The 23,160-nt window shown below is 62.2% G+C and overlaps 1 protein-coding gene across 1 annotated transcript; it reads left to right on the top strand.

Annotated features, from left to right (window-relative positions):
* Positions 1-361: 361 nt before the first annotated feature.
* On the top strand, positions 362-21,334 carry SLC17A9 (solute carrier family 17 member 9). Its single transcript, XM_082643368.1, has 13 exons — positions 362-5,706; positions 11,554-11,751; positions 12,159-12,298; positions 13,977-14,076; positions 15,998-16,128; positions 16,608-16,704; positions 16,878-16,974; positions 17,556-17,643; positions 18,431-18,465; positions 18,809-18,924; positions 19,518-19,573; positions 19,765-19,794; positions 20,227-21,334. The coding sequence occupies exons 1-13, from the start codon at positions 5,648-5,650 to the stop codon at positions 20,388-20,390; spliced, it is 1,311 nt and encodes a 436-aa protein (XP_082499494.1). The 5' UTR covers positions 362-5,647; the 3' UTR covers positions 20,391-21,334.
* The last annotated feature ends 1,826 nt before the right edge of the window (positions 21,335-23,160 follow it).

Here is a 23,160-nt window from a genome sequence, read left to right as displayed (position 1 = left end):
TGCTTCTGGGGCTGGCTTCCCCATGTGACGGCAGTGACACCATCTAGTATCTGCAGCTGGAGAGACGCATGTGCCGTGGTGTGTGCCGTGGCACGGTGGACTCTGTCACCTGCGCTTCAGCATCTCTCACACTGTCGGCCAGTTCTGTGCCTGTCCTGCTTCTGTGCCCTCACATCTGTCCCCTGCCCGGCACCCAGTGCGGTCGGTGACACCCAAATGCAGGCTCAGGTGTTGGGGTTTGTGGCAGGTGGCCCAGGGTGCCGGTGCTGGAAGGGGTTTTGTGGATTGTTGCAGAGCTGCCGGCCCCTGGGCGAGGCTGGTGGAGGTGGAGGTGGAGGCGGAGGCGGAGGCGGAGGCGGAGGCGGCCCCAGCACGCGGAGCTGTTGGGCTCCTGGCTCCTGTGCGTCCTCTGGTGGGAGCGCCCATGTGGCTGAGACTCAGTTCTCCCTCGTCTGAGCCCTTGTGCAGGGTGGGCTGTGCTGGCACCCGGGCTCGATGGAGAGAAATGCCATTAGCGGCCGAATCTGGGGAGCCCGTGGGCCTGGGTGCACAGCGAGGCAGGTCCTCGGGGAGGTTGGGGTCTGCCCCCGACACCCCGAGTGTTTGTCCTGAAGCACCTGCGGCACCAGCTCTTCCCTCCACTTAGCACTCACTCTCGACCTGCGCCTGAGTCTGCGGGGTCACTGGTTTTCAGCGGGTACAGCTTCAGGCAGGATTTTCCTTCCCCAGGTGGTTGTGTAATTCAGTCACGGGTGCAAAGGCAAATAGACCACTCAGGCCCTAGACTGGCCCCTTCAGGCTGCCCTTTGGACCTTGTGAGGGTTGGGGGGGGGTGTCCTTTCCTTACCCCCAGAAGTGATGAGTTTCACCTCTCGGTTGTCAGCCTCAGGTGTGACCTTTCCGTACGATCGTTTCCTCTGAGGTTTGAGGATAAAAATAAGTTAGGGAGAAAGGGGGTTTTAATCTTCAGGTAATTAAGACTTAATACAGCAGAAGCTGGAAGAAAAATATTAGGGAAGTAGACATAAAACTACATTTTTTTTAAAAGCACCAGGTAATTCAGCATATTCCTAATCCTTTATTATTAGTGTATATAAGATTGTTTATGTGCATAATTAATATATAATCAATTTGAAATATTTTTCAAAGGAGAGGGTTTGAGATGTACAGTAATGGGCAAGAATCATCCATAAACTGTCAGGACCTGAATGGAGTTTGTCACGTGCATGAAATGTTAAATGCTTATGAGAAGTGTTGCTATTTTATTCACCAGTTCAGTCAGTGAGTGACTTGATCAGCCAGTGCTAAAGCCCACGTGAGCTGGGTGCTGGCCAGACTCGGAGAATTCAGATGTTACTCTTCAGCTCTTTACCTTTCTTTAAGGGGTTTAGTTCCTTCCCCATGGGCTGGGAATCTTCAAGGGGGTGGCCTTGCAGACTTCTCTGTTTCCTCTTTTTTGCAGTCTCTCTTTTCAGCAAGCAAACTACCTTAAGCCATTTCAAGATAATGAGCATTAAGTATGCTGATTTTTCTGCTTCGTCTCATTTGGATCTCGCTGTTGTGTTTGTTAAAATGTAATGTTCTACCAGGGTAGTTTCTTTCTTCTTTTTACACTTTCTGGTGGAAAGTGCCTTGAAATAAATAAAATGTGAGAATATTCTGGTACTCCGTGTTCCTGATGTTGTGAAGTCACATGAGGAATGACCCCTAGTCTGGATTCTTCCAAAGGGATTACCGCAAAGCAAATGAGAGCTAACGTGTTTTGCCATTTGAATTAAGTTTTCCAGTTTCTAGAAAAGGCAGCTGTTGGTTGGGACTGGTCCTGGCGTGGACTGAGATGCCGGGAGCGAGCCTGGGGGTCGCAGGGCTGGCTCCACCGTCCAGCCAAGATGCCCTCTGAAGACAGACATGCAGAGAAAACGTGCGGAGGGCAGCTCTTCTAAAGCAGTGTGATGTCTGTACTTTCCCACTTCTCTCTGCTGTTTGTTTGGGGGAGCGTGGCAGAACCAGGAGTTTCAGAGAGAATCGTACACATTCTGTGTTAAAAGACACTGCCGTCCTCCGGATAACGGGGCAGGACTCCTTTCTGGGTGACCAGTGCCAAGTCTCAGTCTGAACAAAAGACCAGATTAAAGGCGTCAGGTGTGGTGACTGCAGGCTGGGCTGCCCGTCCCCAGCCCCTGGACACCAAGCGTGTTGTTCCTGACGACGGGTATGTTTCCATTTCAGAAACACGTACTGCTCTTTTGGATTTACAGTCAGTTGTACTGTTGGCAGCAGTCGCGTGAGAGCCTGTGTAAAACAGTCACCCGCCCTAGCACTTGGTGCCTCTCTGATTCTGTCGTTCCAGGCGATTCCCGGGGCGCATGCGTGCAGCGCCCACAACATCTGAAAAATGCAGAATAGGTTGCCTTTGCTGCCTGTTCTTAATTTCATAGTAAAAGTTTGCACATTTTTCTCAGAGTGTTCGTCTGAAAGCTCTTCCCCCCGCCCCACCGCTGACAACGTTCTAATGAGAACAAAGAATTCCGTGCCACACTAACACGTTTGTATGTAGACCTGGAAGGGTGGGGGAACTTTGGTTCCCGTGCGTCCGTGCTTTGCTGTGGCTCCATCACGACTCTGAAGGCTGCCGTCTGCTCTTCTGCACTGGCACCTCGTTTCAGTTTTGTGAAGGAGATGGAGCTAGTCGGCTCCATGCCCACCGTATGACTTTCAGCTGAATTGGAACATTCTAAGTAATTGTTTTGTGACATATGAAATTTCCAAACCTTCAAAGAAAAAGGGCTGCTCCAACAAGCCTGGGGCCGCCACTGTGGTGCCCGTGCCGGCGTCCAGCAGGGCGGGTTCCCGAGCACCCTCTGTGGAAGGCCAGTGCGGGACCCTGGACGCAGCTGGAGGGCGATGGGCGGGGTGCAGAGTGCGGCCCCGTGCCTGGCAACACGCAGGGATGTCGGCGCTCGTGGTGATGGGGACAGGAAAGGAGGGCCCTCCCCCGTTGCTGACCCACGGCAGGGACCTCTCCCGCCTCACAGGGGCGGCCAGGTGGCCCTTGCCAATGCCCCCGAGCCCTTGGCTTTGTGCTCACCTCCCCCAGGGTGCTCAGTAGGGGCTGGTCCTGGCACGGGGCCCGCCCGCCCTGGAGGCTGTGCCTCAACACTGAGATGCCGTCGAGGCTCTCCCTTCCTTGTGGTGGTTTACCTATGTAGACGTCGGGTACGGGGTTCGAGTGGGCCTTTGGCGTGAGTCGCTGGGGCGGGTGGAGCGTCCTGAGCGGCTTTGCCTTTGCGGGATGCCGGCCACAGCTCTGTGGTGAGCAGACGGGCCCAGCCCCAGTGGTGGGGGGGGGGGGGAGGGGTGGTCTGGGGTCACTGACCACGCTAACCCTGCGCTGACAGCAGGGAGGTGTTTCCCGTTGTGGGGATGGGGAGGGGTTAAATAGGAACACGGGGCTCAGGTTGTCTGCGGTTTGGAAGCCTCCCAGCTGGAAGGCCAGGTTCACGGTCACATCCAACCGAGGCACAGAAGGAAGTCTACTGGGCTCGCTTACCCCCAGCTCTGACCAAGCGGAGCAACGCCTGGAGGTGAGCAGATTTTGCCCACGTGAACCCTTCTGAGCGGCTGCGTTCTCTCCGTGTCAGATGCCCATGGAGCAGCAGACTCACTGCGGCACGAGGCTGAGACCCCGACGCGCCTCTGGAGCTGGGGGTGGGATGCGCCTGGCTGCCGGGACCCCAAGGCGCTCCGCGTGTTTGGGCTGCACGTAAACTTAGTCACCAGAGAGGACGGAGGGACGTCTCCTCCTCCGGTCGTGGCTCCCGCTCTCCGCAGACTCGGCCGTGGGCCCTGTCACATGAGGTTTTCTCTCCCACAGGTCATGGTGTCTCACAATCACACTAATTTTACCAGCTGGCTTCCGCAAGTGAAGCCAGCCCAGCCGTCACGGAGGATGCCACGCCGGGGCTGGAGGGGCGGGAAAGGAGGTGGTGGGTGGTCAGCCGGAAGCCTGGAAGGCCGTTGACCACCCTGACCAGGGTGAGGGGACGGGGCGCTGGCCCCTTCTTGGCCACAGACTCGTGGGACTGGTGAGTCCTTAATCTCCGGGTGTTCTGTTGTATCCTGAGTGTAAAACAGAAGTGTTGAACAGCAGTGTTTGTGACGTTCAAATAATGACCTCACCAGCACTTTGTCCCCACTTCCTGTCTCCCCCTCCTCAGCCCGGCTGGGCTGCCTGCGGTCCTGGAGCTGGCCCTGGGCCTCTGCCCGCCCCGCCCGCGTGGCCTCCTCCTTCCCTGTTCTCAGACTTGACTTGTATGTCTTTCTGGGGGCTCCTCTCCGCCCGTCCCACGGCAGAAGCCACCCTTCCCTGCCCCACTTGGTCTCCTTTTTGTGTTTCGTCTACACGCCCTGGAACATCAGCTCCAGAAGGAGAGGGACTTTGGGTAGGCAAATGACAAATGCCCTCACAGTGTGGCTCCTCGGGCAGTGGGTGAGAGTGAGCTGCCGGGAGGAGGGTGGGGCAGTGGGTGAGAGTGAGCTGCCAGGAGGAGGCTGGGGTACTGTCGTAGCTGAGCTGAACGACGATTCTCACCCTCTTCCGAGTCGTGGGCTCTTTGGGCGAACACACCTCGCTCCAGCACCATCCTGCTGCCCCGTCGAGCGTCGTATGGGCGGAAGAACAGCAGTTTGTTCGGCAAGCGTACGTGCAGCCGGCTGGGGTAGACCCAGGTCCGCGGTGTAGGTTCGGAGGGTTCCCTCCTGGGGGGATGTGGCCACGTTCGCCAGGCTGCCGTGTGTGTGGAGGGTGGATTGAGGGGTAGCGGGAGGAGGGGGCGTTGCAGGGTGAAGAGGGGCAGCCGGCGGAAGCAGGATCGCCCAGAAATCCATCTGCTTCCGATGTGTCCCAACCGTCACAGCGCTGGCTGTACGCGGCATGTGGGCGTGAAGCCTTCTGAGGTCAGGTGGAGCCCTGAGACCGGTGATCCACAGGACTCAGCGTGGGGCCCGGCACGTGTCCGTACTCGGAACACTCAGCACCCCACCCCGCCCCCCGCGAGCGCTGGGCTGCCCGGGGTTCACAGGCTGGTCCAGGGTCGCAGGGCTGGAGCCCACCTTCAAAGATCCATTTAAAAAATTGGTTCCCCTTGAGTCTTGCTGTCCTTGCACAGGTGAGACGACCCCGAGCTGTCACCTGATGCGTAGGCAGCCCTGCGAGGGGAGGACCACCCCACCGCACCTCCATTTGTGGATGTGCGCGCAGGCTGCCCTGCCAGCAACGTGTCCGGGCCGGGATCACGCCGGCTCAGCCCCTCCAAAGCCCCATCCTTCCTGCCGCCTGCAAGGGGAAGTGCCCGCGCCATCCCGAACTTCCGCGACCGGCAGCGAGGAGGCCCCGGGGCGCGAGGGTGTGACCCACCCGCCCGCAGGAGCGCCAGGTCTGGCCTTTCCGACGGAGTGAGCGGGGCGGAGGCCCAAGTTGCGCGCCCCGCCCCACCCGCCGCGGTGGCCGTCCGGGGGCGACACGTCCTGGGAGTACGCCGGACGGAAGCGCCGCTGGGACTGACACGTGGACTTGGGCGGCGCTGCCCGGTGGGTCGGCCGGGCGGGAGCGGACCCGGACACCCTGTGCCCGCGCCGTCCGCGCCCGATGCAGCCGCCCCCGGACGAGGCCCGCAGGGACGCGGCCGAGGACGCCCAGTGGTCCAGGTGGGGCCTCGCACGGAGGGGGGGGGCGGGGGCGGGGCGGCGGTCAGGGGAGGGAGCGGGCGTCCTGTGCAGAGACGGCTCCCCGCAGCCCCGTACCTTTGCTCTTCCTGGGGGGCCTTGCACCTCCACGCCTCCCGCCTTCCATCCAGGGCCAGTGCCACCCCCCACCCACCCAGAGCCCCCTGCACTCTCTCCAGGCCGCCCCGGTCCTGGGGATGGTGCGCAGTGTCTTGTCCTGGGAGGCCTGCCTGGCTGGGCAGGGTGGCTCCCAGGCACGGCCTCCCCACCCCCAGGACCGCACCTGTGACCACCCACTGAGTGCCACATGTGCGGGCAGGCAGTGGGTTGGGGGGCGTTGGGGGGGCCACGCCAGCACCTGCAGTTGGCTGAGCCCTGCCGTAGTAGTGTGCCAGAGATGTGACGCCAACAAGGTCCCCACGGGGGTGTCGGTCGTGGGGGAGGAAGAGCCCAGGCAGGCCGCCCTCTTCCTCTGCCGGGTGCAGAAAGCCCTGGGACGGGGATCTGCTCACCAGCATGCCTCACACGGCGACCAGGAACGAGAGGCAAGCCCTCAGAGCAGCCCCCAGGCCGCCCGCGGCTCAGAGCTCCCTCCGGTCCTCCAGTGGACCCCAGGCCTAGAGTCAGGCCCTGCGCTTCCGGGCCCGTCCACCTCCAGCTCCGAGTCCCCGGGGCCTGCCCTGCTGCCTGCGGGACCCGCCTCCCAGAGCTGCTCACAGGAAGGCCTCAGAAGCCAGAAGGCTCCCTTGGGACAGGGCCTGGTGAGGGCGGGAGCCCCAAAGCCCAAATCGCAGCACGGGGTCTCCTTGCCAGGTGTCCAGGAGGGCGGCAGGCATGCGGGGCGTGCCCAGCCGGGGAGCGCCCTGCGGCCTGCCTCTGCTCCCTTGCTCTCTCCCTGCCCTGCTCGTTGTCGAAGCGAGGCCCCGCTGACCCAGGTGGCAGGTGGCTCCGCAGCCAGCTGGGCAGAGGGCTGGGACCTCTAAAGAATGTTTTGCAGGGGGCTTCCCTGGTGGCGCAGTGGTTGAGAGTCCGCCTGCCGATGCAGGGGACACGGGTTCGTGCCCTGGTCCGGGAAGATCCCACATGCCGCGGAGCGGCTGGGCCCGTGAGCCATGGCTGCTGAGCCTGCGTGTCCGGAGCCTGTGCTCCGCAACGGGAGAGGCCACAACAGTGAGAGGCCCGCGTACCGAGAAAAAAAAAAAAGAATGTTTTGCAAACTTCCCCCTCGGTTATGCTTTAACGGATCTGGATCTGGCTGGCTTTGTCTTCACCGCCTCCCTCCCTGCCCAGTTTAGAAAGGAGCACCTGAAGGTGGGGTAGCAGGGGTCCTGGGTGGAGTGGGGCTCAGCGGGAAAAGGTGGTTCGCACCCCCGAGTGGCTAAAGGTGATGAGAATCGTGACAAGGGCGACCGTGGGCGGCTGCCGCCAGGTGGATGACCCCCGAGGCAGGGCCGCTCCCCAGGGATGTCCCAGCCGGGAGCCAGCACCCTTGGGCCCGCACGTTCTCTCCGGCGGTTGCCCTCTGCCCCTGCTTGCCCTCTGCGCCCAGCGCCGACACATTTCCCTTTTCTGAATCGAGGGTCCACGTGACCTTGTGTTTGCTCAGCCGTGGGTGCTTCTCATGCACAGGGGCCATTTGCAGGACGCAGAAGGTTCTAGAAGGTTCACAGGAAGCACCCTGAAGAGGTGGGGGCTCAGCCCGAGGCTCGGGAGTGGGCAGAGTGGGCTGGAGGCAGGTCTTCAGGTCTTTTGTGGCCGATTCTGCCGTGACCTTCCGTGTTCCTAGCAAGCCCGTCGCAGGTCCAGGATTCTGCATCTGGCGTCCTAATCGGGCCTCCAGCAGCTGGACATGTCTGGGTCACCCCCTCCAGCCAGGCCTCCAGCTGGCCTGTTCTGTGTCCCCAGCAGCTGTGGAGGACATCCCTTTGCCCACCCAGTGGCACTGCCCGCCAGCTCAGGGCTAGGGCTGCGGGGGCCTCCGGGGCCCAGGGAGGAAGCACACAGCACCTGGCCCCCCAGCTCCAGAGGGGGTCCCATGCCAGCGCCTTAAACTCAGAGTGGGCTGGTTGCCTGAAAGCTGACGGGCCCTTCTTGACCTCCCGGGACCACAAGGAGGCAGGGGGCAGCACCGTATTCTTGGTGCCCTGCCAACCTTCCAGAGCAGGTCAGTCTCATCTGGCTTTCCCCTGTTTCTAACTGGACTTCCCATCCAGAGAGCAAACAGAGCCAGGCTCCCGGGGTGCCAGCACAGTGCATCCGAGGGAGGGGCAGGTGCCGGGGACGCGGTCCCATCTGCGTGCAGGTGACCCTCCGCCGCTCTGACCACATAAAGGAATAAAACTTCCTTTTAAAGGCAACTTCAGGCTGTGGCTGTTCGTGGGAAGTTAGAAGCCTTGCTCCCCAGCCCCTGCCGCTCCCCTTGTGCACCAACCGTGCGTGTGTGCTTGCCGAGGACTCGCCTGCAGGGCTGTGTAGGTGGCCCTGGACGGGCGTCGGAGGCCGCGGCAGGGCTGGCTCGTGAGTCCTCTGCTGGCTCCATCCCGGTGGGCCCGGGTGGCCGGCTGGGCTGGTTTTGGTGGGCAGTTTGGACTGTGCCTCCCACTAGGCCTGGGGGATGTTTGCTCAGAGGGAGAGGTATCCCCGATGGCCTGAAGTGCTGGGCTGGGAAACGGGGGGCAAGAGGGTGGACTGGGGGTGTCATTCCCACGGTTGGAGCCGCGTAGGAGATGGGCCCTGAGCCCCCAGGGGTCGCATGTCACAAACTCAGACATTGAGCCGGTGCCTCCTGGGGGCTCACTGGCCTGGCAGAGCCCCCGCCCCGCCCCCGCCCCGGCCCTCACAGTCTTTGGCTCTGTAAAGGAAACTAGCATCTGGGACCACCAGGCCCCAGGTGAGTCCGCGAGCTGCCCCGTGGGGTTCCGCCCCCTCCCACCGCCTTAGCGCCTCCAGGGGGGAGGCCACCGAGACCTGCCGCATGCGCTGTGCTACCGTCATCCTCACCGTCTTGGCTTCTGAGTCATTCCAGGCGCACTTTACGAACCAGGAAGGAGGGTGGGGGCGTGATGGCCCCTCCCTCGTCACTGAGGGTCACTGGGCAGTTTCCGAGGCACGGTCCAGCAGCCGGCTCCTGGAACTGCAGCTCCTGGAACTGCAGAACGGCAGGCTTTCCAGCACGGGATGCTATTTCCCACTGGACTCGTATAGGAAGTTCTAATATAAAAAGCAACTCATCCAAGAGGGCTGCCCGGGAGCCCCCCCCATGGCACCCCTCCGGGCACCTAGAGACCCAGTTTGAAATCCATGGTCCAGCGCACACGGGGAAACGGAGGCACAGGGAAGGGCGGGTTTCCCCGAGTCAGGCCAGGGCCCAGAACGGCACCCAAGTCTCTCCTCCGGGACAGCTGGTCACCACATCAGACCACACACATCACTGAGGGCTGCAGAACACTTTGGACTGTAATTCCCAAACTCCAAACCGGGCGCCGCCCACAAACGCGGCTCTGTCTGGGGACAGCAGGCCGGGCTCATTCACCCCAAACCCCCGAGGGAGGGGCTCGAGCCTGGAGTCAGCTGTCTCCACGAGTGGGATTACCAGATGCTGCAGCCTCCTGGGGGCAACAGCTCCTCAGCCGTGAGGACAGCAGCCGGGACAGGGAGGGCCTCTGCAGGCCTGAGACACGGGGAAGGCTCTCCGACTCGCTCCCCGGACTGTGGAAAAGTACACTGATGTGCCAGGGGGAGCAGAGCCGGGGGAGGTGCCCACGGAGGAGGAGGACGCTGGTGCCAGGCCTCTCCCAACCCGCTGGCCAGTCGACAGCTCCTTGTTGGGGCTCCAGGAACTGGTGGGTCACCTTGCTGCTCACTGACCTGAGAAGGATCTGGGCATCAGGGACATGAGCCCATCTTCACCGAGGAAACTGAAGCTCAGGAGGCTGGGCGACGGGCCCCACGTGCCACCACCCACCCCCCGCCCCGGCTGTGACCAGGTCCAGGACAGCAGCTCCTTCCCGCCCCGAAACTTTCCCCCAGTGCCAGGGGTCCGGAGTCCACCCTGCCAGGAGGAGGGTGCTGGCCAGAGGGGGTGGGGGGCAGCCCCACCTCGCTGCTGGCCCAGAGGTCCTGCCCCAGAGATAACGGACACGGCCGTCGCACCCACTTATCAGCTTCCTGGTGCGGGTGCTGCCTGCCAGCAGGCAAGACCCTCAGGGCCTCCGAGGTCTCTCACCCCCGGGAGGCGTGCAGGTGAGGGCTCTGGCCCTCCTAGGGGTGGTCCTGGCCTCACCCTGGACTGTCCCCCAGGAGTCGGCTCACAGCCCGAGCCTGGGTGGGGCCCACAGGCAGGGGACCTGCCCGTGTCCGCAGATGGAGTCCAAGCTTCCACTGCCCTGGGCCCCATTGGCTGTTCTTTGCACGTGCCCGGCCAGCAGGGGGGACCCCCAGCCAGGTCCAGACAGGGGTCCAAAGGGGTTTGGGGAGCGAGGCTGAGACTCCAGTGTCCTGGGTCATCCGCCAGGTGAGAGGCACCCTTCCCTCTGTTCTGAGAACTGCCCGTGCAGCTCCTGCCGGCCTCACCCTCCTGGACACCTGTCCAGTGGCCTCCCCAAGGCCTTACAGCACTAATGCCTCAGGCCGCTTTGGGCAGGCCTCGGGGGCCCCGGGCTTGGAGCCCCTGCCCCGTGCCTTCCCCATAGCCTGAACCTATTCCCTTCGTGCGTCTCACACCACCACCCTCCTCCCCACCCGGGGAGAACCCTTGCCCCAGTTGGGCAGGTGAGTCCAGGTGCAGGCAGGACCCCCAAGGCCCCACTGAGACTGCTTCAAGGCCTGTCCACTCTCCCGACCCACCCCCCAGTTGTGGCCCCCACCCTCAGGGGACGTCCCCGCCCTGTGCAAAGACATCGCAAGTCCCTAGTGGTGCCCTTCCCCCAGGCCATCCCCCACTGGGCCCCCCCACACCTGCACAAAGAGCACTGAGTCTCCTCTCTCTTTTTTGTTAAAAAAAATACCAATCCCCCTCCCCAAACTTTGTTTTTAGGGCAGTTCTAGATTTACAGAGCTACCGCAAAGGCAATACAGACTGCCACACGCTCCACATCAGTGTCCCCCATTCACGTCCTAAGTCAGTGTCCATTTGTCCCCATCAGTGGACTGCCGTGGACAGTACTGCTACCAAAGCCCATGCTGTGCTCGGGTTCTGCACTTTCCCCCGATGTCCCAGGACCCCACCCAGGGTCCCACAGGCACTTGAGTCTCCTGGGCTCCTCCAGGCTCTGGCAGTTTCTGACTTCCTGGTTTGGTGACTGACAGTCGAGGGTGCTGGCCAGGAGCTTTGGGGACTGTATGGACTTGGTCTGGCAACCTTCCCAGGTGGCCAGGGCTGCCTCACTGCTGCCCAGTCTCCTCCCAGGGTCTGCCTGCCCCAAGGTGGTCTGCTGGGCAGACCCAGCTTTCCTGGGGACCCTGCGGGGGCCCACGGTGCTGTGGTTCCCTCCCTTTCTGCCGCGGCTGGGGTCCTCTTCTCCAGCTCATCACCCCCTTGGCCGGTTACCAGCTGTCAGCCTGGCTGCCTTCCTGAGCCCTTGGTCCATGGAAATCGAGAGCCCGGGTCCTAGAGAGCAGCACCTCCCCAGCTGCGGCTCTTCAACCTGCCCTGCAACGGCCATCCGGGCGCTCCCACCTCTGCTGCTTGAGGGACCCTGTGCATCATTTCTTGTGCCTGCCCGTTTCTCCCAGGAGTCACCAGACATGAGCAGGTGGACATTTGAGAGGTGGCCGAGGTGCCCCATCCAACAGCCTCTCCTGGGCCTGACCGGGCCCTTCTCTCCTCAGACCCGAGTGCCAGGTGTGGACAGGGACGCTGCTTCTGGGGACATGCCTGCTCTACTGCGCCCGCGTCAGCATGCCCGTCTGTGCTGCCACCATGAGCCAGGACTTCGGCTGGAACAAGAAAGAGGCCGGTGTCGTGCTCAGCAGCTTCTTCTGGGGCTACTGCCTGACTCAGGTGGTGGGTGGCCACCTGGGGGACCGGTAATCCCTCCCCCCGCTGCAGGGCTTGGGGAGGTGGCTCCTAGGAAGGGAATGGGGGGAGGCCCCACCCACAGCAAGACGGGAGCTGGGAGACCTGAGGGCTGCGCAGGGGTGGGCTGGGGCCGGCGCTCAGCTTGTCTTGGGTGCTTGGTTCCCTGGGGAGCAACCGGCATCCAACGAGGCAGCTCTGGGGCCCATGGGGACAGAGGGACCAGGCTGTACCCTGCGCGCTCAGCCTCGGCCTCCTCTGCAGAGGGGATGTGGCTGCAGTGCCCACCCCAGAGGGCAGCTCCAAGCGACGGATGGTGCCGGCCCCCTCCCCGGGTTCCTCCACGGTGGGGTCTCCTGGTCCGGCCTGCAGCCCAGCCGCACAGCTCCCCATCACTGCCCTCTTGTCCCCCGTGCAGGATCGGGGGTGAGAAGGTCATCCTGCTGTCGGCTTCCGCCTGGGGCTTCATCACGGCCGCCACACCGCTGCTCTCCCACCTCGGCAGCGCCCACCTGGCCTTCATGACCTTCTCTCGCATCCTCACGGGCTTGCTCCAAGGTAGGGGGGCTGCAGGGGGCTTCCCCCGTGCTGCCAGCATTGGACCTCTGGCCCACGTGTCGCAGAGCAAGGGGAGTGTGTGCACGCATATGTATGTGCATGGGTGCGTGCTCAGGGGCGTGCACGTGTGTCCTCGTGTGCGCCCCTGCGTGTGGTGCGCCTCAAATCAGAGCGGGTGCATCAGTGCTGCAACGCTGCTGCTGCTGAGGTCACGGGTTCTCCTGCCTGGCAGGTGGACAGCTCGGGCTGTCCCCGCTGGCGGGCTGCCGGCTCTTGGCTTCACTTCCCTGCAGCGGGGTTTGTGCTTCGATGCCGTCGCGCCCAAGGCACCTTCCGTGTCTAGAGTCACTTCACAGTCTGGCTGGCACGTTTTAATGTCACGTGTCCTCCTCTGCCAAAACGTCCGCTCCAGGCATCCAGTGTCAGCCAGGTTGCCACGTGGCACCGTCGGCTCCACCAGCCGCATGGTGGGCACGGGCCCAGTTTCTGTGTGCTGCCAGCTGGAGGCCACACCCGCGCTGGCCGGGCCAGCAGGCTGAGGGGATGCCAGCTTTCCCAAGCCCCCGCTCTCGTTCTTTGGGGATATCACACTTCTGGAGAGGGCCCCCCTCACAGACCCCCAGTGGCCTGGGGGAGCTGGTGGCAGCGGTGCACACCCACCCTCCGGGGAGTGGGACGGCCTTCGGAGCTCCTGCCCTGCACCAGCGCGGCAACTGACAGCATCCGTCCTCTGGACGGGACCCCTTCCTCACCACACCTCCCCACTTCCCAGAGCTCTGGTAGGGCGTGGGCCTCCAGCCCGTACCCCCAGGACCCCAGATGTACATCCTGGAATTGGCCTCTGCCTGTTTCCTGATCAGCCCCACCGAGCCGGCCCACATGTAGTCCTGGTGGTCCAGGCAGTCCAGCGCCTGCGCTCCTTTGAATTCACCCCCATGTGCTCCCCACATGGTGTGAGCAGGGGCCCGGGGCCCCAGAGGGAAGGCAGGGACCAAGTCCTGTCCCTATATGCCCTGGCCTCTGAGCTTCCCCAGGTGCTTTTGGAGAAAAGCACAGTGTAACGAGCAAGAGCTGCAGTCGCCAATGCAGTTATTTTTTTTTTAAACTAGATTTTAAAATAATTATAGCTTTACAGGAAGTTGCAGTGAAATGTACACTCCCTCCCCCACCTCCCTGTGGTGACATCTCACGTAGCTACAGGGCAACGTCACATCCAGGACCTGGCAGTGCAGTTCCACGGGGCCGTTCAGGTCTCACCGACGTACACGCACCGTGTGTGTCAGTGTGTGTGCGTGTGCACTTGTCACTTGTCACCTGTGTGTATGCTTCTGCGTGTTGGTGCCAGGACTCTGGAGCCGTGTGGCTCTGGGAGCTGGCGTGACAGTGGAAGAGCGCCAGCTTGGGCCCAGAAGTCCCCCTGCAGCCGTCCTGGTGGCAGGACCTTGAGCGAACGCCCCGCTCCCCAAGCTGCCTCCTTAGCTGAGTGTTGGGAAAAGCCCAGCCCTGCTGGTCCCTGGGGGTGACAGCGGGAGGAAGGAGACCCAGGCTTGAATCATCACCGAGGGCCCCGCGGAGCTTCCAGCCCCTGTCTCACCCCTCCGCCGGCCACCCCGGCGGGGCCCGCAGGCCAGCTTGGGACACAGCTCTGCGCGGGCCTTTGCCTTCTCTGCCGCCCCAGGAGTTTACTTCCCTGCGCTGACCAGCCTGCTGTCCCAGAAGGTGCGGGAGAGCGAGCGAGCCTTCACCTACAGCACCGTGGGGGCTGGCTCCCAGTTTGGGTAAGTCCCGGCCTGGGGGGCGCCGAGCTGGGGGGGCGGTGTGGGGAGGCGAAGGGCGTGCGCCTGGCAGAGCGCCTCGGTGTGTCTGGTGGGGACAGGCCACGTGCACAGCTGGTTCAGGGTGATGCAGGTCTGGTGACTCTGTGCTCTGGGAGGCACTTGCCACCCCTATCTCCGTTCATGCTCTGTCCCTCTCAGGCCAGCGGCAGGTGACCAGAGCTCTGGGGCTCTGGCACATGGGCTGGGGTTTTAAGTTGCCTTCCATCTGTGCTGACAGAACTGGATGGGGTGCCCGTCCCGATGGGGGAGGTGGCCTGCGTTCGCCCCAGACGGTACCCGTCATGGTCCAGACGTGAAAAGTCCAGACCTGTAAGGTCCAGACCTGTGTCCCTCCCCACTGCACCCCCCAGAGCGCCAGACCCTCCGTGGGGCGACCACACTAGGGCTGGAAGGACGTCTTGCTGTCCTATCGGGGCTTCACGACCCCCGGGGTCAGGGCCCTCACGTTACTGCTGCCGAGGTCCAGGCAGAATGCAGAGGGGTGAGGGGTGCCTGCTAGGGGGCTGGGAGCGGCCCAGATAGAAACCCAGGGGGCCTAGTGACATGTGAATTTCAGAGAAGCAATACAAGGACAGGAGAGTTTCATTGTTTATCTGAAATCCTGTCTCACTGGGTGACCTGGGCCTTCCAGGGAGGGGGTGGGGTGCAGGGGAGGTACAGGGAGAGACCGTGTCCACCCCCTCCCTGCAGATGGGGAAATGGAGGCTCAGAGCCGAAGGCATCCCTCCACTGGCCTTGGGGGAAAGCCTTTCTCCTTCTTTCTCCTTTAACTGTCTCCTGGCCAAGCCTCAGCAGGTGGGGGGCAGCTGGGGGGTAGCCTCTGAACAGACAGGCCGGCCTGGGGGAGGGGTGGGCCCCGAGGGCATATTTGGGACAATAGCGTCGGCAGGACCTGGGGAGGCGGCTGGGTTGGGTGGTTGTTTTTGCATTTTGAAATCTTTTTGAAATATCATCCTCTCCGATATGAGCAGCTGAAAACAGCGAGGAGGTTTTATGTTTCAGCGTGTTCTTGTCACCGCTGTCTTCTCATTGCCTTTTTCATTTTAAAAGGATCCGCACACAACTGTAGGCCAACTGGGAGGCCTAGTAAGGAGATACTAGGGCAACACAGGACCCCCGTGCCACGTCATGGCTGCCACATCCACGCTGGCCCCCATGGCACCGGGAGTCCCCGGAAAGCTTGCATCTGTCTTAAAAAAATGCACAACATGAGAGTTGTGGGTTAAGTCTGACTTGGGGCAAAATGAGGGCTGCAGCCCGGGAGACAGCATTTCAGAGAAACTGCTCCCAGGAGGTGAGAGGAGGAGCCAGGATATAGAGGAGTTTTGCAACAAAAGGGCAGGAATGGTCAAAAAATTATTGTTAATTAAAGAAAACCGATCTCTCAAATGTAGGAATTTAGCGCTTTTCTATGGGAAGATGCAGGAGTCTGGGCTCACTGAAATCATTCCTTTGATGTGCACCTCAGCTCCCTGGGGCCAGTGTCCTGTATTTTCACATCCTGAGTTTCCGCAGGGCTCACCGCAGGGAGTGGCTGCAGTCTGATGGCTGCTGGATGGCAGGTATTCTTTTCAGCCCTGAGTTTCCTCGGGGCTCACGGCTCACGCTGGAGGGCTGCAGTCCTTGAGGACTGTGACATCCTTCGTTTGTTGATGTGGCAGGAAATATTCCATTTATAAATATTCCATTTATCACATCCCTAGCAAGCTGCGTGGGGACCAGCCTTCCGGGCAGTTGCCTCACAGGGGATAGAAATGCCCTCTTTTCTAGGGACTCGATTCACCCGGGGTGGGGGTCTCGGAGATGTCTCCACGCCCCAGTGAAGCGAGGGTCCCAGCCACGCCCCTCCCTGTCGTTCCAGGACGCTGGTGACGGGGGCCGTAGGCTCCCTGCTCCTGGACTGGTACGGCTGGCCGAGCGTCTTCTATTTCTCTGGTGGGCTCACCCTGCTGTGGGTGTGTTACGTGTACAGGTGTCTGCTGGGTGAGAAAGGTACTTGCTGCCGCCCGGGAAGGGCGGGGGCCCTGGCACCTTGTCCCCTCCAGCGAGCGGCCACCGAACCCCCAAGAGCAAGCCAGCTCGGGGGCCCCAGGATCCCCTAGGTAGAGCATCACAGAAGACGCCCACTCCCTGAGTCTCAGCCAGCTACGGTCAAGTCTGGTGTGAGAGTAGCCGGGTGAACGCAGACGTGCAGGGGGCTGCCCAGCCGGCAGAGGCAGATTGCAGGGGTAGAGGTGGCTCCCGGTGACAGGAGTGGGGCCTGGAGGGTTTGAGGACTCAGGGGACAGATGGCCAACACTACTGTCCACCCTCGAAGGCAGATGCTGCCGCCCCCAGGCTCTGGCGGAGAGGACAGGATGGCCCCCAGGCACAGCTGGGGACCCACGAGCCGCCCCCAGCTTCTGGCCTGTGGGGGCAGAGCCGTCCACCCTCTGTGAATGGCTTTCACGTGGAGATGCCTTGCCCTTCAGATCTCATCCTGGCCTTGGGCGTCCTGGCGCAGGGCCTGCCGGTGTCCAGACACACCAAGGTGCCCTGGAGACAGCTCTTCCGAAAGCCTTCCGTCTGGTGAGCCGGGCTGCTGCGGGGATGGGGTTTGGGGCCCTGGGGACCTCGGCCACAGGGCGAGCGGCCCACGCGGGGCGGCTCCACGCTGGGCTCCACACCCTCAGGCCCCTGGCTGCCCTGGGTGTGGGGAGGGGCTGGGGGGGTGTGCACCCTGAGCCTGGCCCCGCCCCCAGGGCGGCCATCGTCTCCCAGCTCTCGGCGGCCTGCGCCTTCTTCATCCTCCTCTCCTGGCTGCCGACCTTCTTTAAGGAGACCTTCCCCAGCTCCAAGGTGGGTTGGCCGCCCGGCAGCTCGCAGGGTTGGGCGGCGCCGCGAAGCACATGCAGAGGGGCCCTGGGTTCCTTCCGCTGAGCTCTGGCGGTTCTGGCGCCTCTCGGCTCAGCGCCCTCACCGGGGTGCACACAGGAGAGGCCCAGCTGCTGCCCCGGCTGCCTGCCTGTCTGCGGACAGTCCTTCCTGGGGGGCGGGGCACACAGGGGCTGTGATGTGGGCACAGATGTCATCTGCTGGTCAGCCTGGCTGACTGCACCCTGGCCACCCGGCTACGCTCCCAATTCTGGTGACCAGGACCCCCTGGCTGCACACTCTGGGCAGGGTGCGGCCCCCCAGCTCTGCCCCGCCGGGCGTGGGGAGCCATGAGGGAGGTTCTGCCTGCAGGGGGTGATAGCGCTCGAGGGCCCAGCGCTCAGTCAAGGTCGGGGATGACTTAGGATCTCGGAGGCCCAGCCTGTGGGCAGAGAGCCTGGTGGGCAGTGGTGGGTGTGGGCGGCCGCCTGGCCTGTTCGTCCTTTCCCTGTGGTCGGGCACCTGCCCTGGCGGCCTCTGAGGCCCCTGCACCCTCCTCCCTGCAGGGCTGGGTCTTCAACGTGGTGCCCTGGCTGGTGGCCATTCCTGCCAGTCTGTTCAGCGGGCTTCTCTCAGACCGTCTCATCAATCAGGGTGAGCCCTGGGGGAGGGGCCGGGCAGGGAGCCATGCCTGGGCTTTGCCTCACTTTGGGGGGCAGAGACGCACCCCCTCCTGGGGTGCACCTGTAACGATGGGAAGAGGCCACGCCTCCGAGGACCAGGCCGTGAGAGTGGGACCCCTGGCCCTTAGAGTCAGCCAGGTGGGCCCATGGAGCCCGGCTCCCGGCCTGACTCTGCTGATGACTGCCTCCAGCTTGTCACCCCCCAGCCTGTTTCCCCATGAGGGGACATTGGACACAGTCACACTGCGATGGTGTAATTCCTCCACCCGGGGGCTGGACACAGCCCCCAAGCCTCTTCAGAGGAGGAAAGGGCACCTGGTGAGGTCAGAGGTCTCAGGCCTGAGAGCCGAGTGCACACGCCCCGAGGACAACTGTCCCGCAGACACGCACGCTCCCCACGACCCTGCACTGCACGTCCTTAAATGTCAGTCTTGTCCTAGTTACAGAAGAACCACCCACTCATTGTGGAAAAATTAGAAAATTGGTAGAAGCACAAATAAAGCACTTTGTAACCATAGAGTGGCCTTCCTCAGGTGCGTCTGCCAGGCCTCTGCCTTGGGAACCCTCTAAGTGCACACGCACTCACACACGTGTGCGCACGGCTCACGGTGGTGCAGGCTGCCCCACCTTGAGCCCAGCCCGGCCCTCCTCTCCCCGCTCCCTCCCCACAGCCATGAGGGTGGGACCCACTCTGGTTGCCGTCGGGGGTGGGACAGCACGGTTGGGCCGACAGGATGTCTCCTGGTCTCCCCGTCTAGGTTACAGGACCATCACTGTGCGGAAGTTCATGCAGGTAGGAGGGTCGTGGGACGGCTCTCTCCCTCCGGACATCCCTGTTGTGTTCCCGGGGCCCCTGACCTAGAAGGTGGCTGGTGTGGCACAGTGGCTGGAGGCCACTGTGGGTCAGTGCTAGGGACTGGCTTGGCTGACCTGAGGCCCTTCCTGGTGCCCATTTTGTGGCCTGGGTCGGCTCACGTCGAATGGGCTACGACCAGCAGGGCCAGATCATTTGTGTAGCCTCGTCCCAGTGGCCTCCAGGCAGGCACCAGCCTGGGAGGGGTCCCCACTGACCCTCGTTCAGTGTGGCCCAGGAAGGGGCGAGACTCCCACCCCATCCCCACTCGTCTCTCCCGCAGGTGATGGGCCTCGGCCTGTCCAGCGTTTTTGCCCTGTGTTTGGGCCACACCTCGAGCTTTTGTAAGTCTGTGGTCTTTGCATCAGCCTCCATCGGCCTCCAGACCTTCAACCACAGGTAAGGGCCAGGTACCTCGTCCACCAGAGCCACCCACACTGCCTTTGGGCTCCCGGGTCCTGGGCCCCTGGCTCGGGGCGCACATGGAGGGCAGGCGCATGGCAGGTCCCCACACGTGAGCCACGAGGCAAAGGACAGTCAGGGTATCAGGCCGGCGAGGACCTGGGCCTTTTGGGAAAACAAAACGGGTGCCTGGGGAGGGGCTGGCAGAGGAGATGACGGTCCCCAAGCAGCATCTTTTGAACCCAAGGTGGGGAGCGAGCCCATCGGATCCCATGTCTTGTTCTGTGGGCCTCCCGGTCTGCTCAGCAGCTCAGTGTTTAGTCAGAAAAACTGCACTGACTTGTTTTGGGAATCGGCGCCTCGATGTCGTTTTCCAAATTACCGGGTAGCAAATGAGGGTGAGTCCAAGCAAACTCGCCTCCCTGTCTTGTTTCATTCTGGGAATGGGTCCCGCGCGTAACCGCTGAGCTGGGGTTGAGCTCCTGGCATGGCCAGCCTCCGGGATCCAGGCAATCCGAGGACCGACCACCGGCTTGGCGGGTGGCGGCCGCCCTGTGGTCACTCGCCCATGTCCTCTCCTCTTCCCGCAGCGGCATTTCCGTTAATATCCAGGACCTGGCCCCGTCCTGTGCCGGCTTTCTGTTTGGTGAGGACCTCGGCCCCTCGTTGGACAGGAAGTGGCTGCCCCACCCTGCTTACCACCCTCCCCCGCCCCCGCTCACCACCCTCCCCCCCCCGCTCCCAGGGCCCCCAGGGGCCACCCCCAGGTGGGTGCGCCGTGGGAGGGCCACAGTGGGCCTCCGCTGACCGGTCCTCGTTCTCTCTGTCCTGTTCCAGGTGTGGCCAACACAGCTGGGGCTTTGGCAGGTGAGAAGTGGGCTGGGGTCACCTGCCTGCAGGTTTCAAACCCAGAGTTCCCCGGGGCGCCGCCCCACGCCTGTGTCCTCCCACCTGCTCCACTGCTTCGGCCCTCAGGGTGGGGTGTGGCACCGCTCGGAGGGTCCCCACAGTGTCAGAGCAGTGGCGGGGGGAGAACCCAGACCCCAGAGCTGCCGGGGGGAGCCCAGAGCCGTCTTCCACGGTGCTCCTGCTTCCAATGGCATGTGACCGTCCCCAACCACGTGACCCGCAGATGTGAGTGAATCCCCGAGGTCCAGGGTCCCTAGAGGCCGAGTGCCTGGGTGACAGTGATGGGGCTCAGGCCCTCAGGCCTCCCCGCCCTCAGCTCCTCTCCAAGCTGTCCTCAAAGGGGTGGGATGGCCTGTCACCCCGCCTGCTTGTCCCCTCTCGAGGGTGCAGGAGTCGTGGGCGTGTGCCTGGGTGGCTACCTCATCGAGACCACGGGCTCCTGGACTTCTGTGTTCAACCTGGTGGCAGCCGTCAGCAGCCTCGGGCTATGCACCTTCCTGGTGTTCGGGAAGGCCCAGCGGGTGGACCTGAGCCCCGCCCACGAGGACCTCTAGCCGACAGACCCGCTGTCCCCGAGGACCCAGCGCCATCAGCCTCGGGGACAGCGCTCAGCTTAGAGGCCCCTTGATCCTGGCCCGCAGTGTGAACAGAGGCAGGGTCCTCAGCCCAGCAGGAGGGTGCAGCCCGGTTCCCCCGCCCTTCGGGGTAGCAGCCTCCTTCCGGGTTGGTGGGACCTCACGGTGGGTGAATTAGTATCTTTAGTAGCAGCAGCTTCGTCACAGACACAGTCTGTTCCTCGTAGATCCGTACAAGCCCCACGTGGTCAGCCCGCCCCGGGACCGTGTCACTGTAGGGCAGGGCGCCCCACTAGAGTCTCTCCCCAAAACGTGCTTGGCGCTGTTTCTCAGCTCTTGGGGCCTGATCATGCTCTGTGGTGGGCCGTCCTGTGCACTGCGGGGTGTTTAGCAGCATCCCTGGCCCCCACCCACTAGATGAGCCCCCCCAGTCATGACAGCCAACCCTGTCTCCTGACATCACCAAGTGTCCCCAGGGGACCCGCCCCCTGGCTGAGGACCACAGCTCTAGAAGAAGGCCGGGGAGGGCTGTGGTGTTTCCGTTTCTCCAAGCAGCCAGGCTGAGGCCCTCCTGTTCGATGGGTGGGCAGAAGTGGGGGCTCGAGGCCCTTGTGCATCGTTAGGGACCCTGCCCCCGGCGTCCCCTCCCATGGATTCCCAGGCACTGGCGATGCGTCCTGCTCCCCTGGCGCCTGGCGAGGGCGCGTGGGCACCCGCTCCTGGCCAGGACACGCCCTGGAACCAGCGAACCCACCGGTCCGCGTTGTCTTTCTCCCTCCTTGTTTACAGTAGAGGGGCTGGTCGTCTCGCAGATTAATAATAGATTTTGCAAGATGTATATGCAGAGAAAAGAAACTATGAGAATGTGGAAAAGCACACCAAAGCCTTATTTAAATGATGACTATTAAACTATTTAAAAAGAAGACCATAATGTTATTTAAGGCCCTTCTTCTAAAAAGAATAAACGTGTGTTAAAGGTTTATTTCACTAGTTCGAGGAAACCAGCAAAGTGTTTCAAACAGTCAAAGGAAAATGCCAAGAACAGACATACTGATCCTCCAGGATGCTGACACACATGTGCAAATACAGCCGAGGTGGGATTTCCTTGCTCCCGCTCTGGACAGACCCCGCCTGTGCGTCTGTGTCGGAGCTGCTTGGTGTAGATTCTAGAATCAGACAACTCCTAATTTTCCATGTAAGCAAAGATTTTCGCCAGCAGTCCCCCCACCTGTGATCAGAAAGAATCTGAAAGAAAGATTCACGATTACAAGGCAAGTCTGGCCTCTGTAGGTTTGGCCTGATTGTTTACGGAGATGCAGCCAGAATGTTAATTTACCATAAAGGCCACGCTGTTTGCTCCACTGGGGATTTTCATGCAAAACCTCGGGTGGATTTCTAGGCTGTGCTGTCCTGAGCTGGGAGCCCTGCCCAGGAGACTCCCCACGGCAGGGTGGTTTCCGCAGGACACAGGACACAGGTGTGTCCTCATGCCCGTTTTTAAGTGCAGCGCAGAGATGCTCCGCCTTCACCTTTTTGGGCAACTGTCACCACCGTCATTGCCATGACTTTCTCCTCCCAAACTGGACCTCACCCCTCCCCCTCCCCCAGACCCTGGCGCCCACCATCTGCTTTCTGCCTCTATGAACTTGACCCTTCTAGGGACCTCATGGAAACGTGTCATACGGTATTTGTCCTTTTGTGACTGACTCATTTCGCTCAGCATGGTGTCTTCAGGGTTCGTCCGTGCCGTAGCGTGTGCTGGGATTTCCCTCCTTTGTACGTCCGTGTCATACTTCCTCGTATGGCTGGACCACGAGCTGTTCAGCTCTTCATCCATCGGTGGACACTGGGCTGCTTCCACCTCTCGGCCGCTGTGAGTTCGCTGCTGTGAGCATGGATGTGAGAGTAACACCTTTCTTTCTAACCCACAGCAAACTGTAAACTGTTGGAGAGCGTGAGAGGGACGGCGCTTCCCATGGGAACCTAGCCGTCTGGGGTCTCAGCGCTTGAGCTCTGAAGGGATGCGGGACACAGAAGGTGCTGGTGGGCGCTGCTCAGCAGGGGGGCCTGGGGCATACGTGTAAACAGGGATCCCCGGCCTCCTGGAATCCGAGTCTGGTCACACTTTTGTTAGCACCTGGCAGAACAGGGGAGGGAGAAGCCAGGATGTGGGGGCCCGGGGCCTGCTGTGCAGTAGCCGGGCCCAGCCTCCTCCCGTCACTGCCGTTCCTAGTCCTGAGTGTCACCTTGGAGCTGGGGGCGGCCCCTCTACCTTTCCCAATGCCAGTGTTGGGCCCTGGGTCGGGCTCCATGGATTCCAGGTGAAGATGTTTGTTGGCGGGGAGGGCACTGTTAGCACAGATGGGTGGGAGGACGGCCGGGCCCCGCTGTGTGTTATCTGGTGCAGCCAGGCTCAGGCACGCCGCCAGCCCGGGTGGCCCTGGCAGGATCCCAGGGCCGACACCAACCCTGAGTGCAGTAGGGGGAGAGCCCGTCAGGAGTCTGTAGGGTCACCAAACCCCAGACGCTCAACGTGCTGTGCCTTCACTCCTGAGAGGAGGGGCTCTGGCCGCCCGGGGCCGAGTGTGCATTTGTGCATGGCGTGTGTGCAACAGTGCATGTGTGTGTGTGCATTTGTGCACGTGTGTGGGTACGCCTGTGCCTGCCCGGCCCACAGCCAGGAGGCGCCTCGGGAGGGCCAGGGCGCTGTCATCCTGCGGCTGGCTGACAGAGGGCGCCGTCCGACAGG

The sequence above is a fragment of the Mesoplodon mirus genome (genome assembly GCF_964341445.2).
Source record: "Mesoplodon mirus genome assembly, chromosome: 15".
Taxonomy (NCBI): Eukaryota; Metazoa; Chordata; class Mammalia; order Artiodactyla; family Ziphiidae; genus Mesoplodon; species Mesoplodon mirus.
The sequence above is the reverse complement of the archived record's forward strand: the minus strand, read 5'-3'. Positions and strand labels throughout refer to the sequence as shown.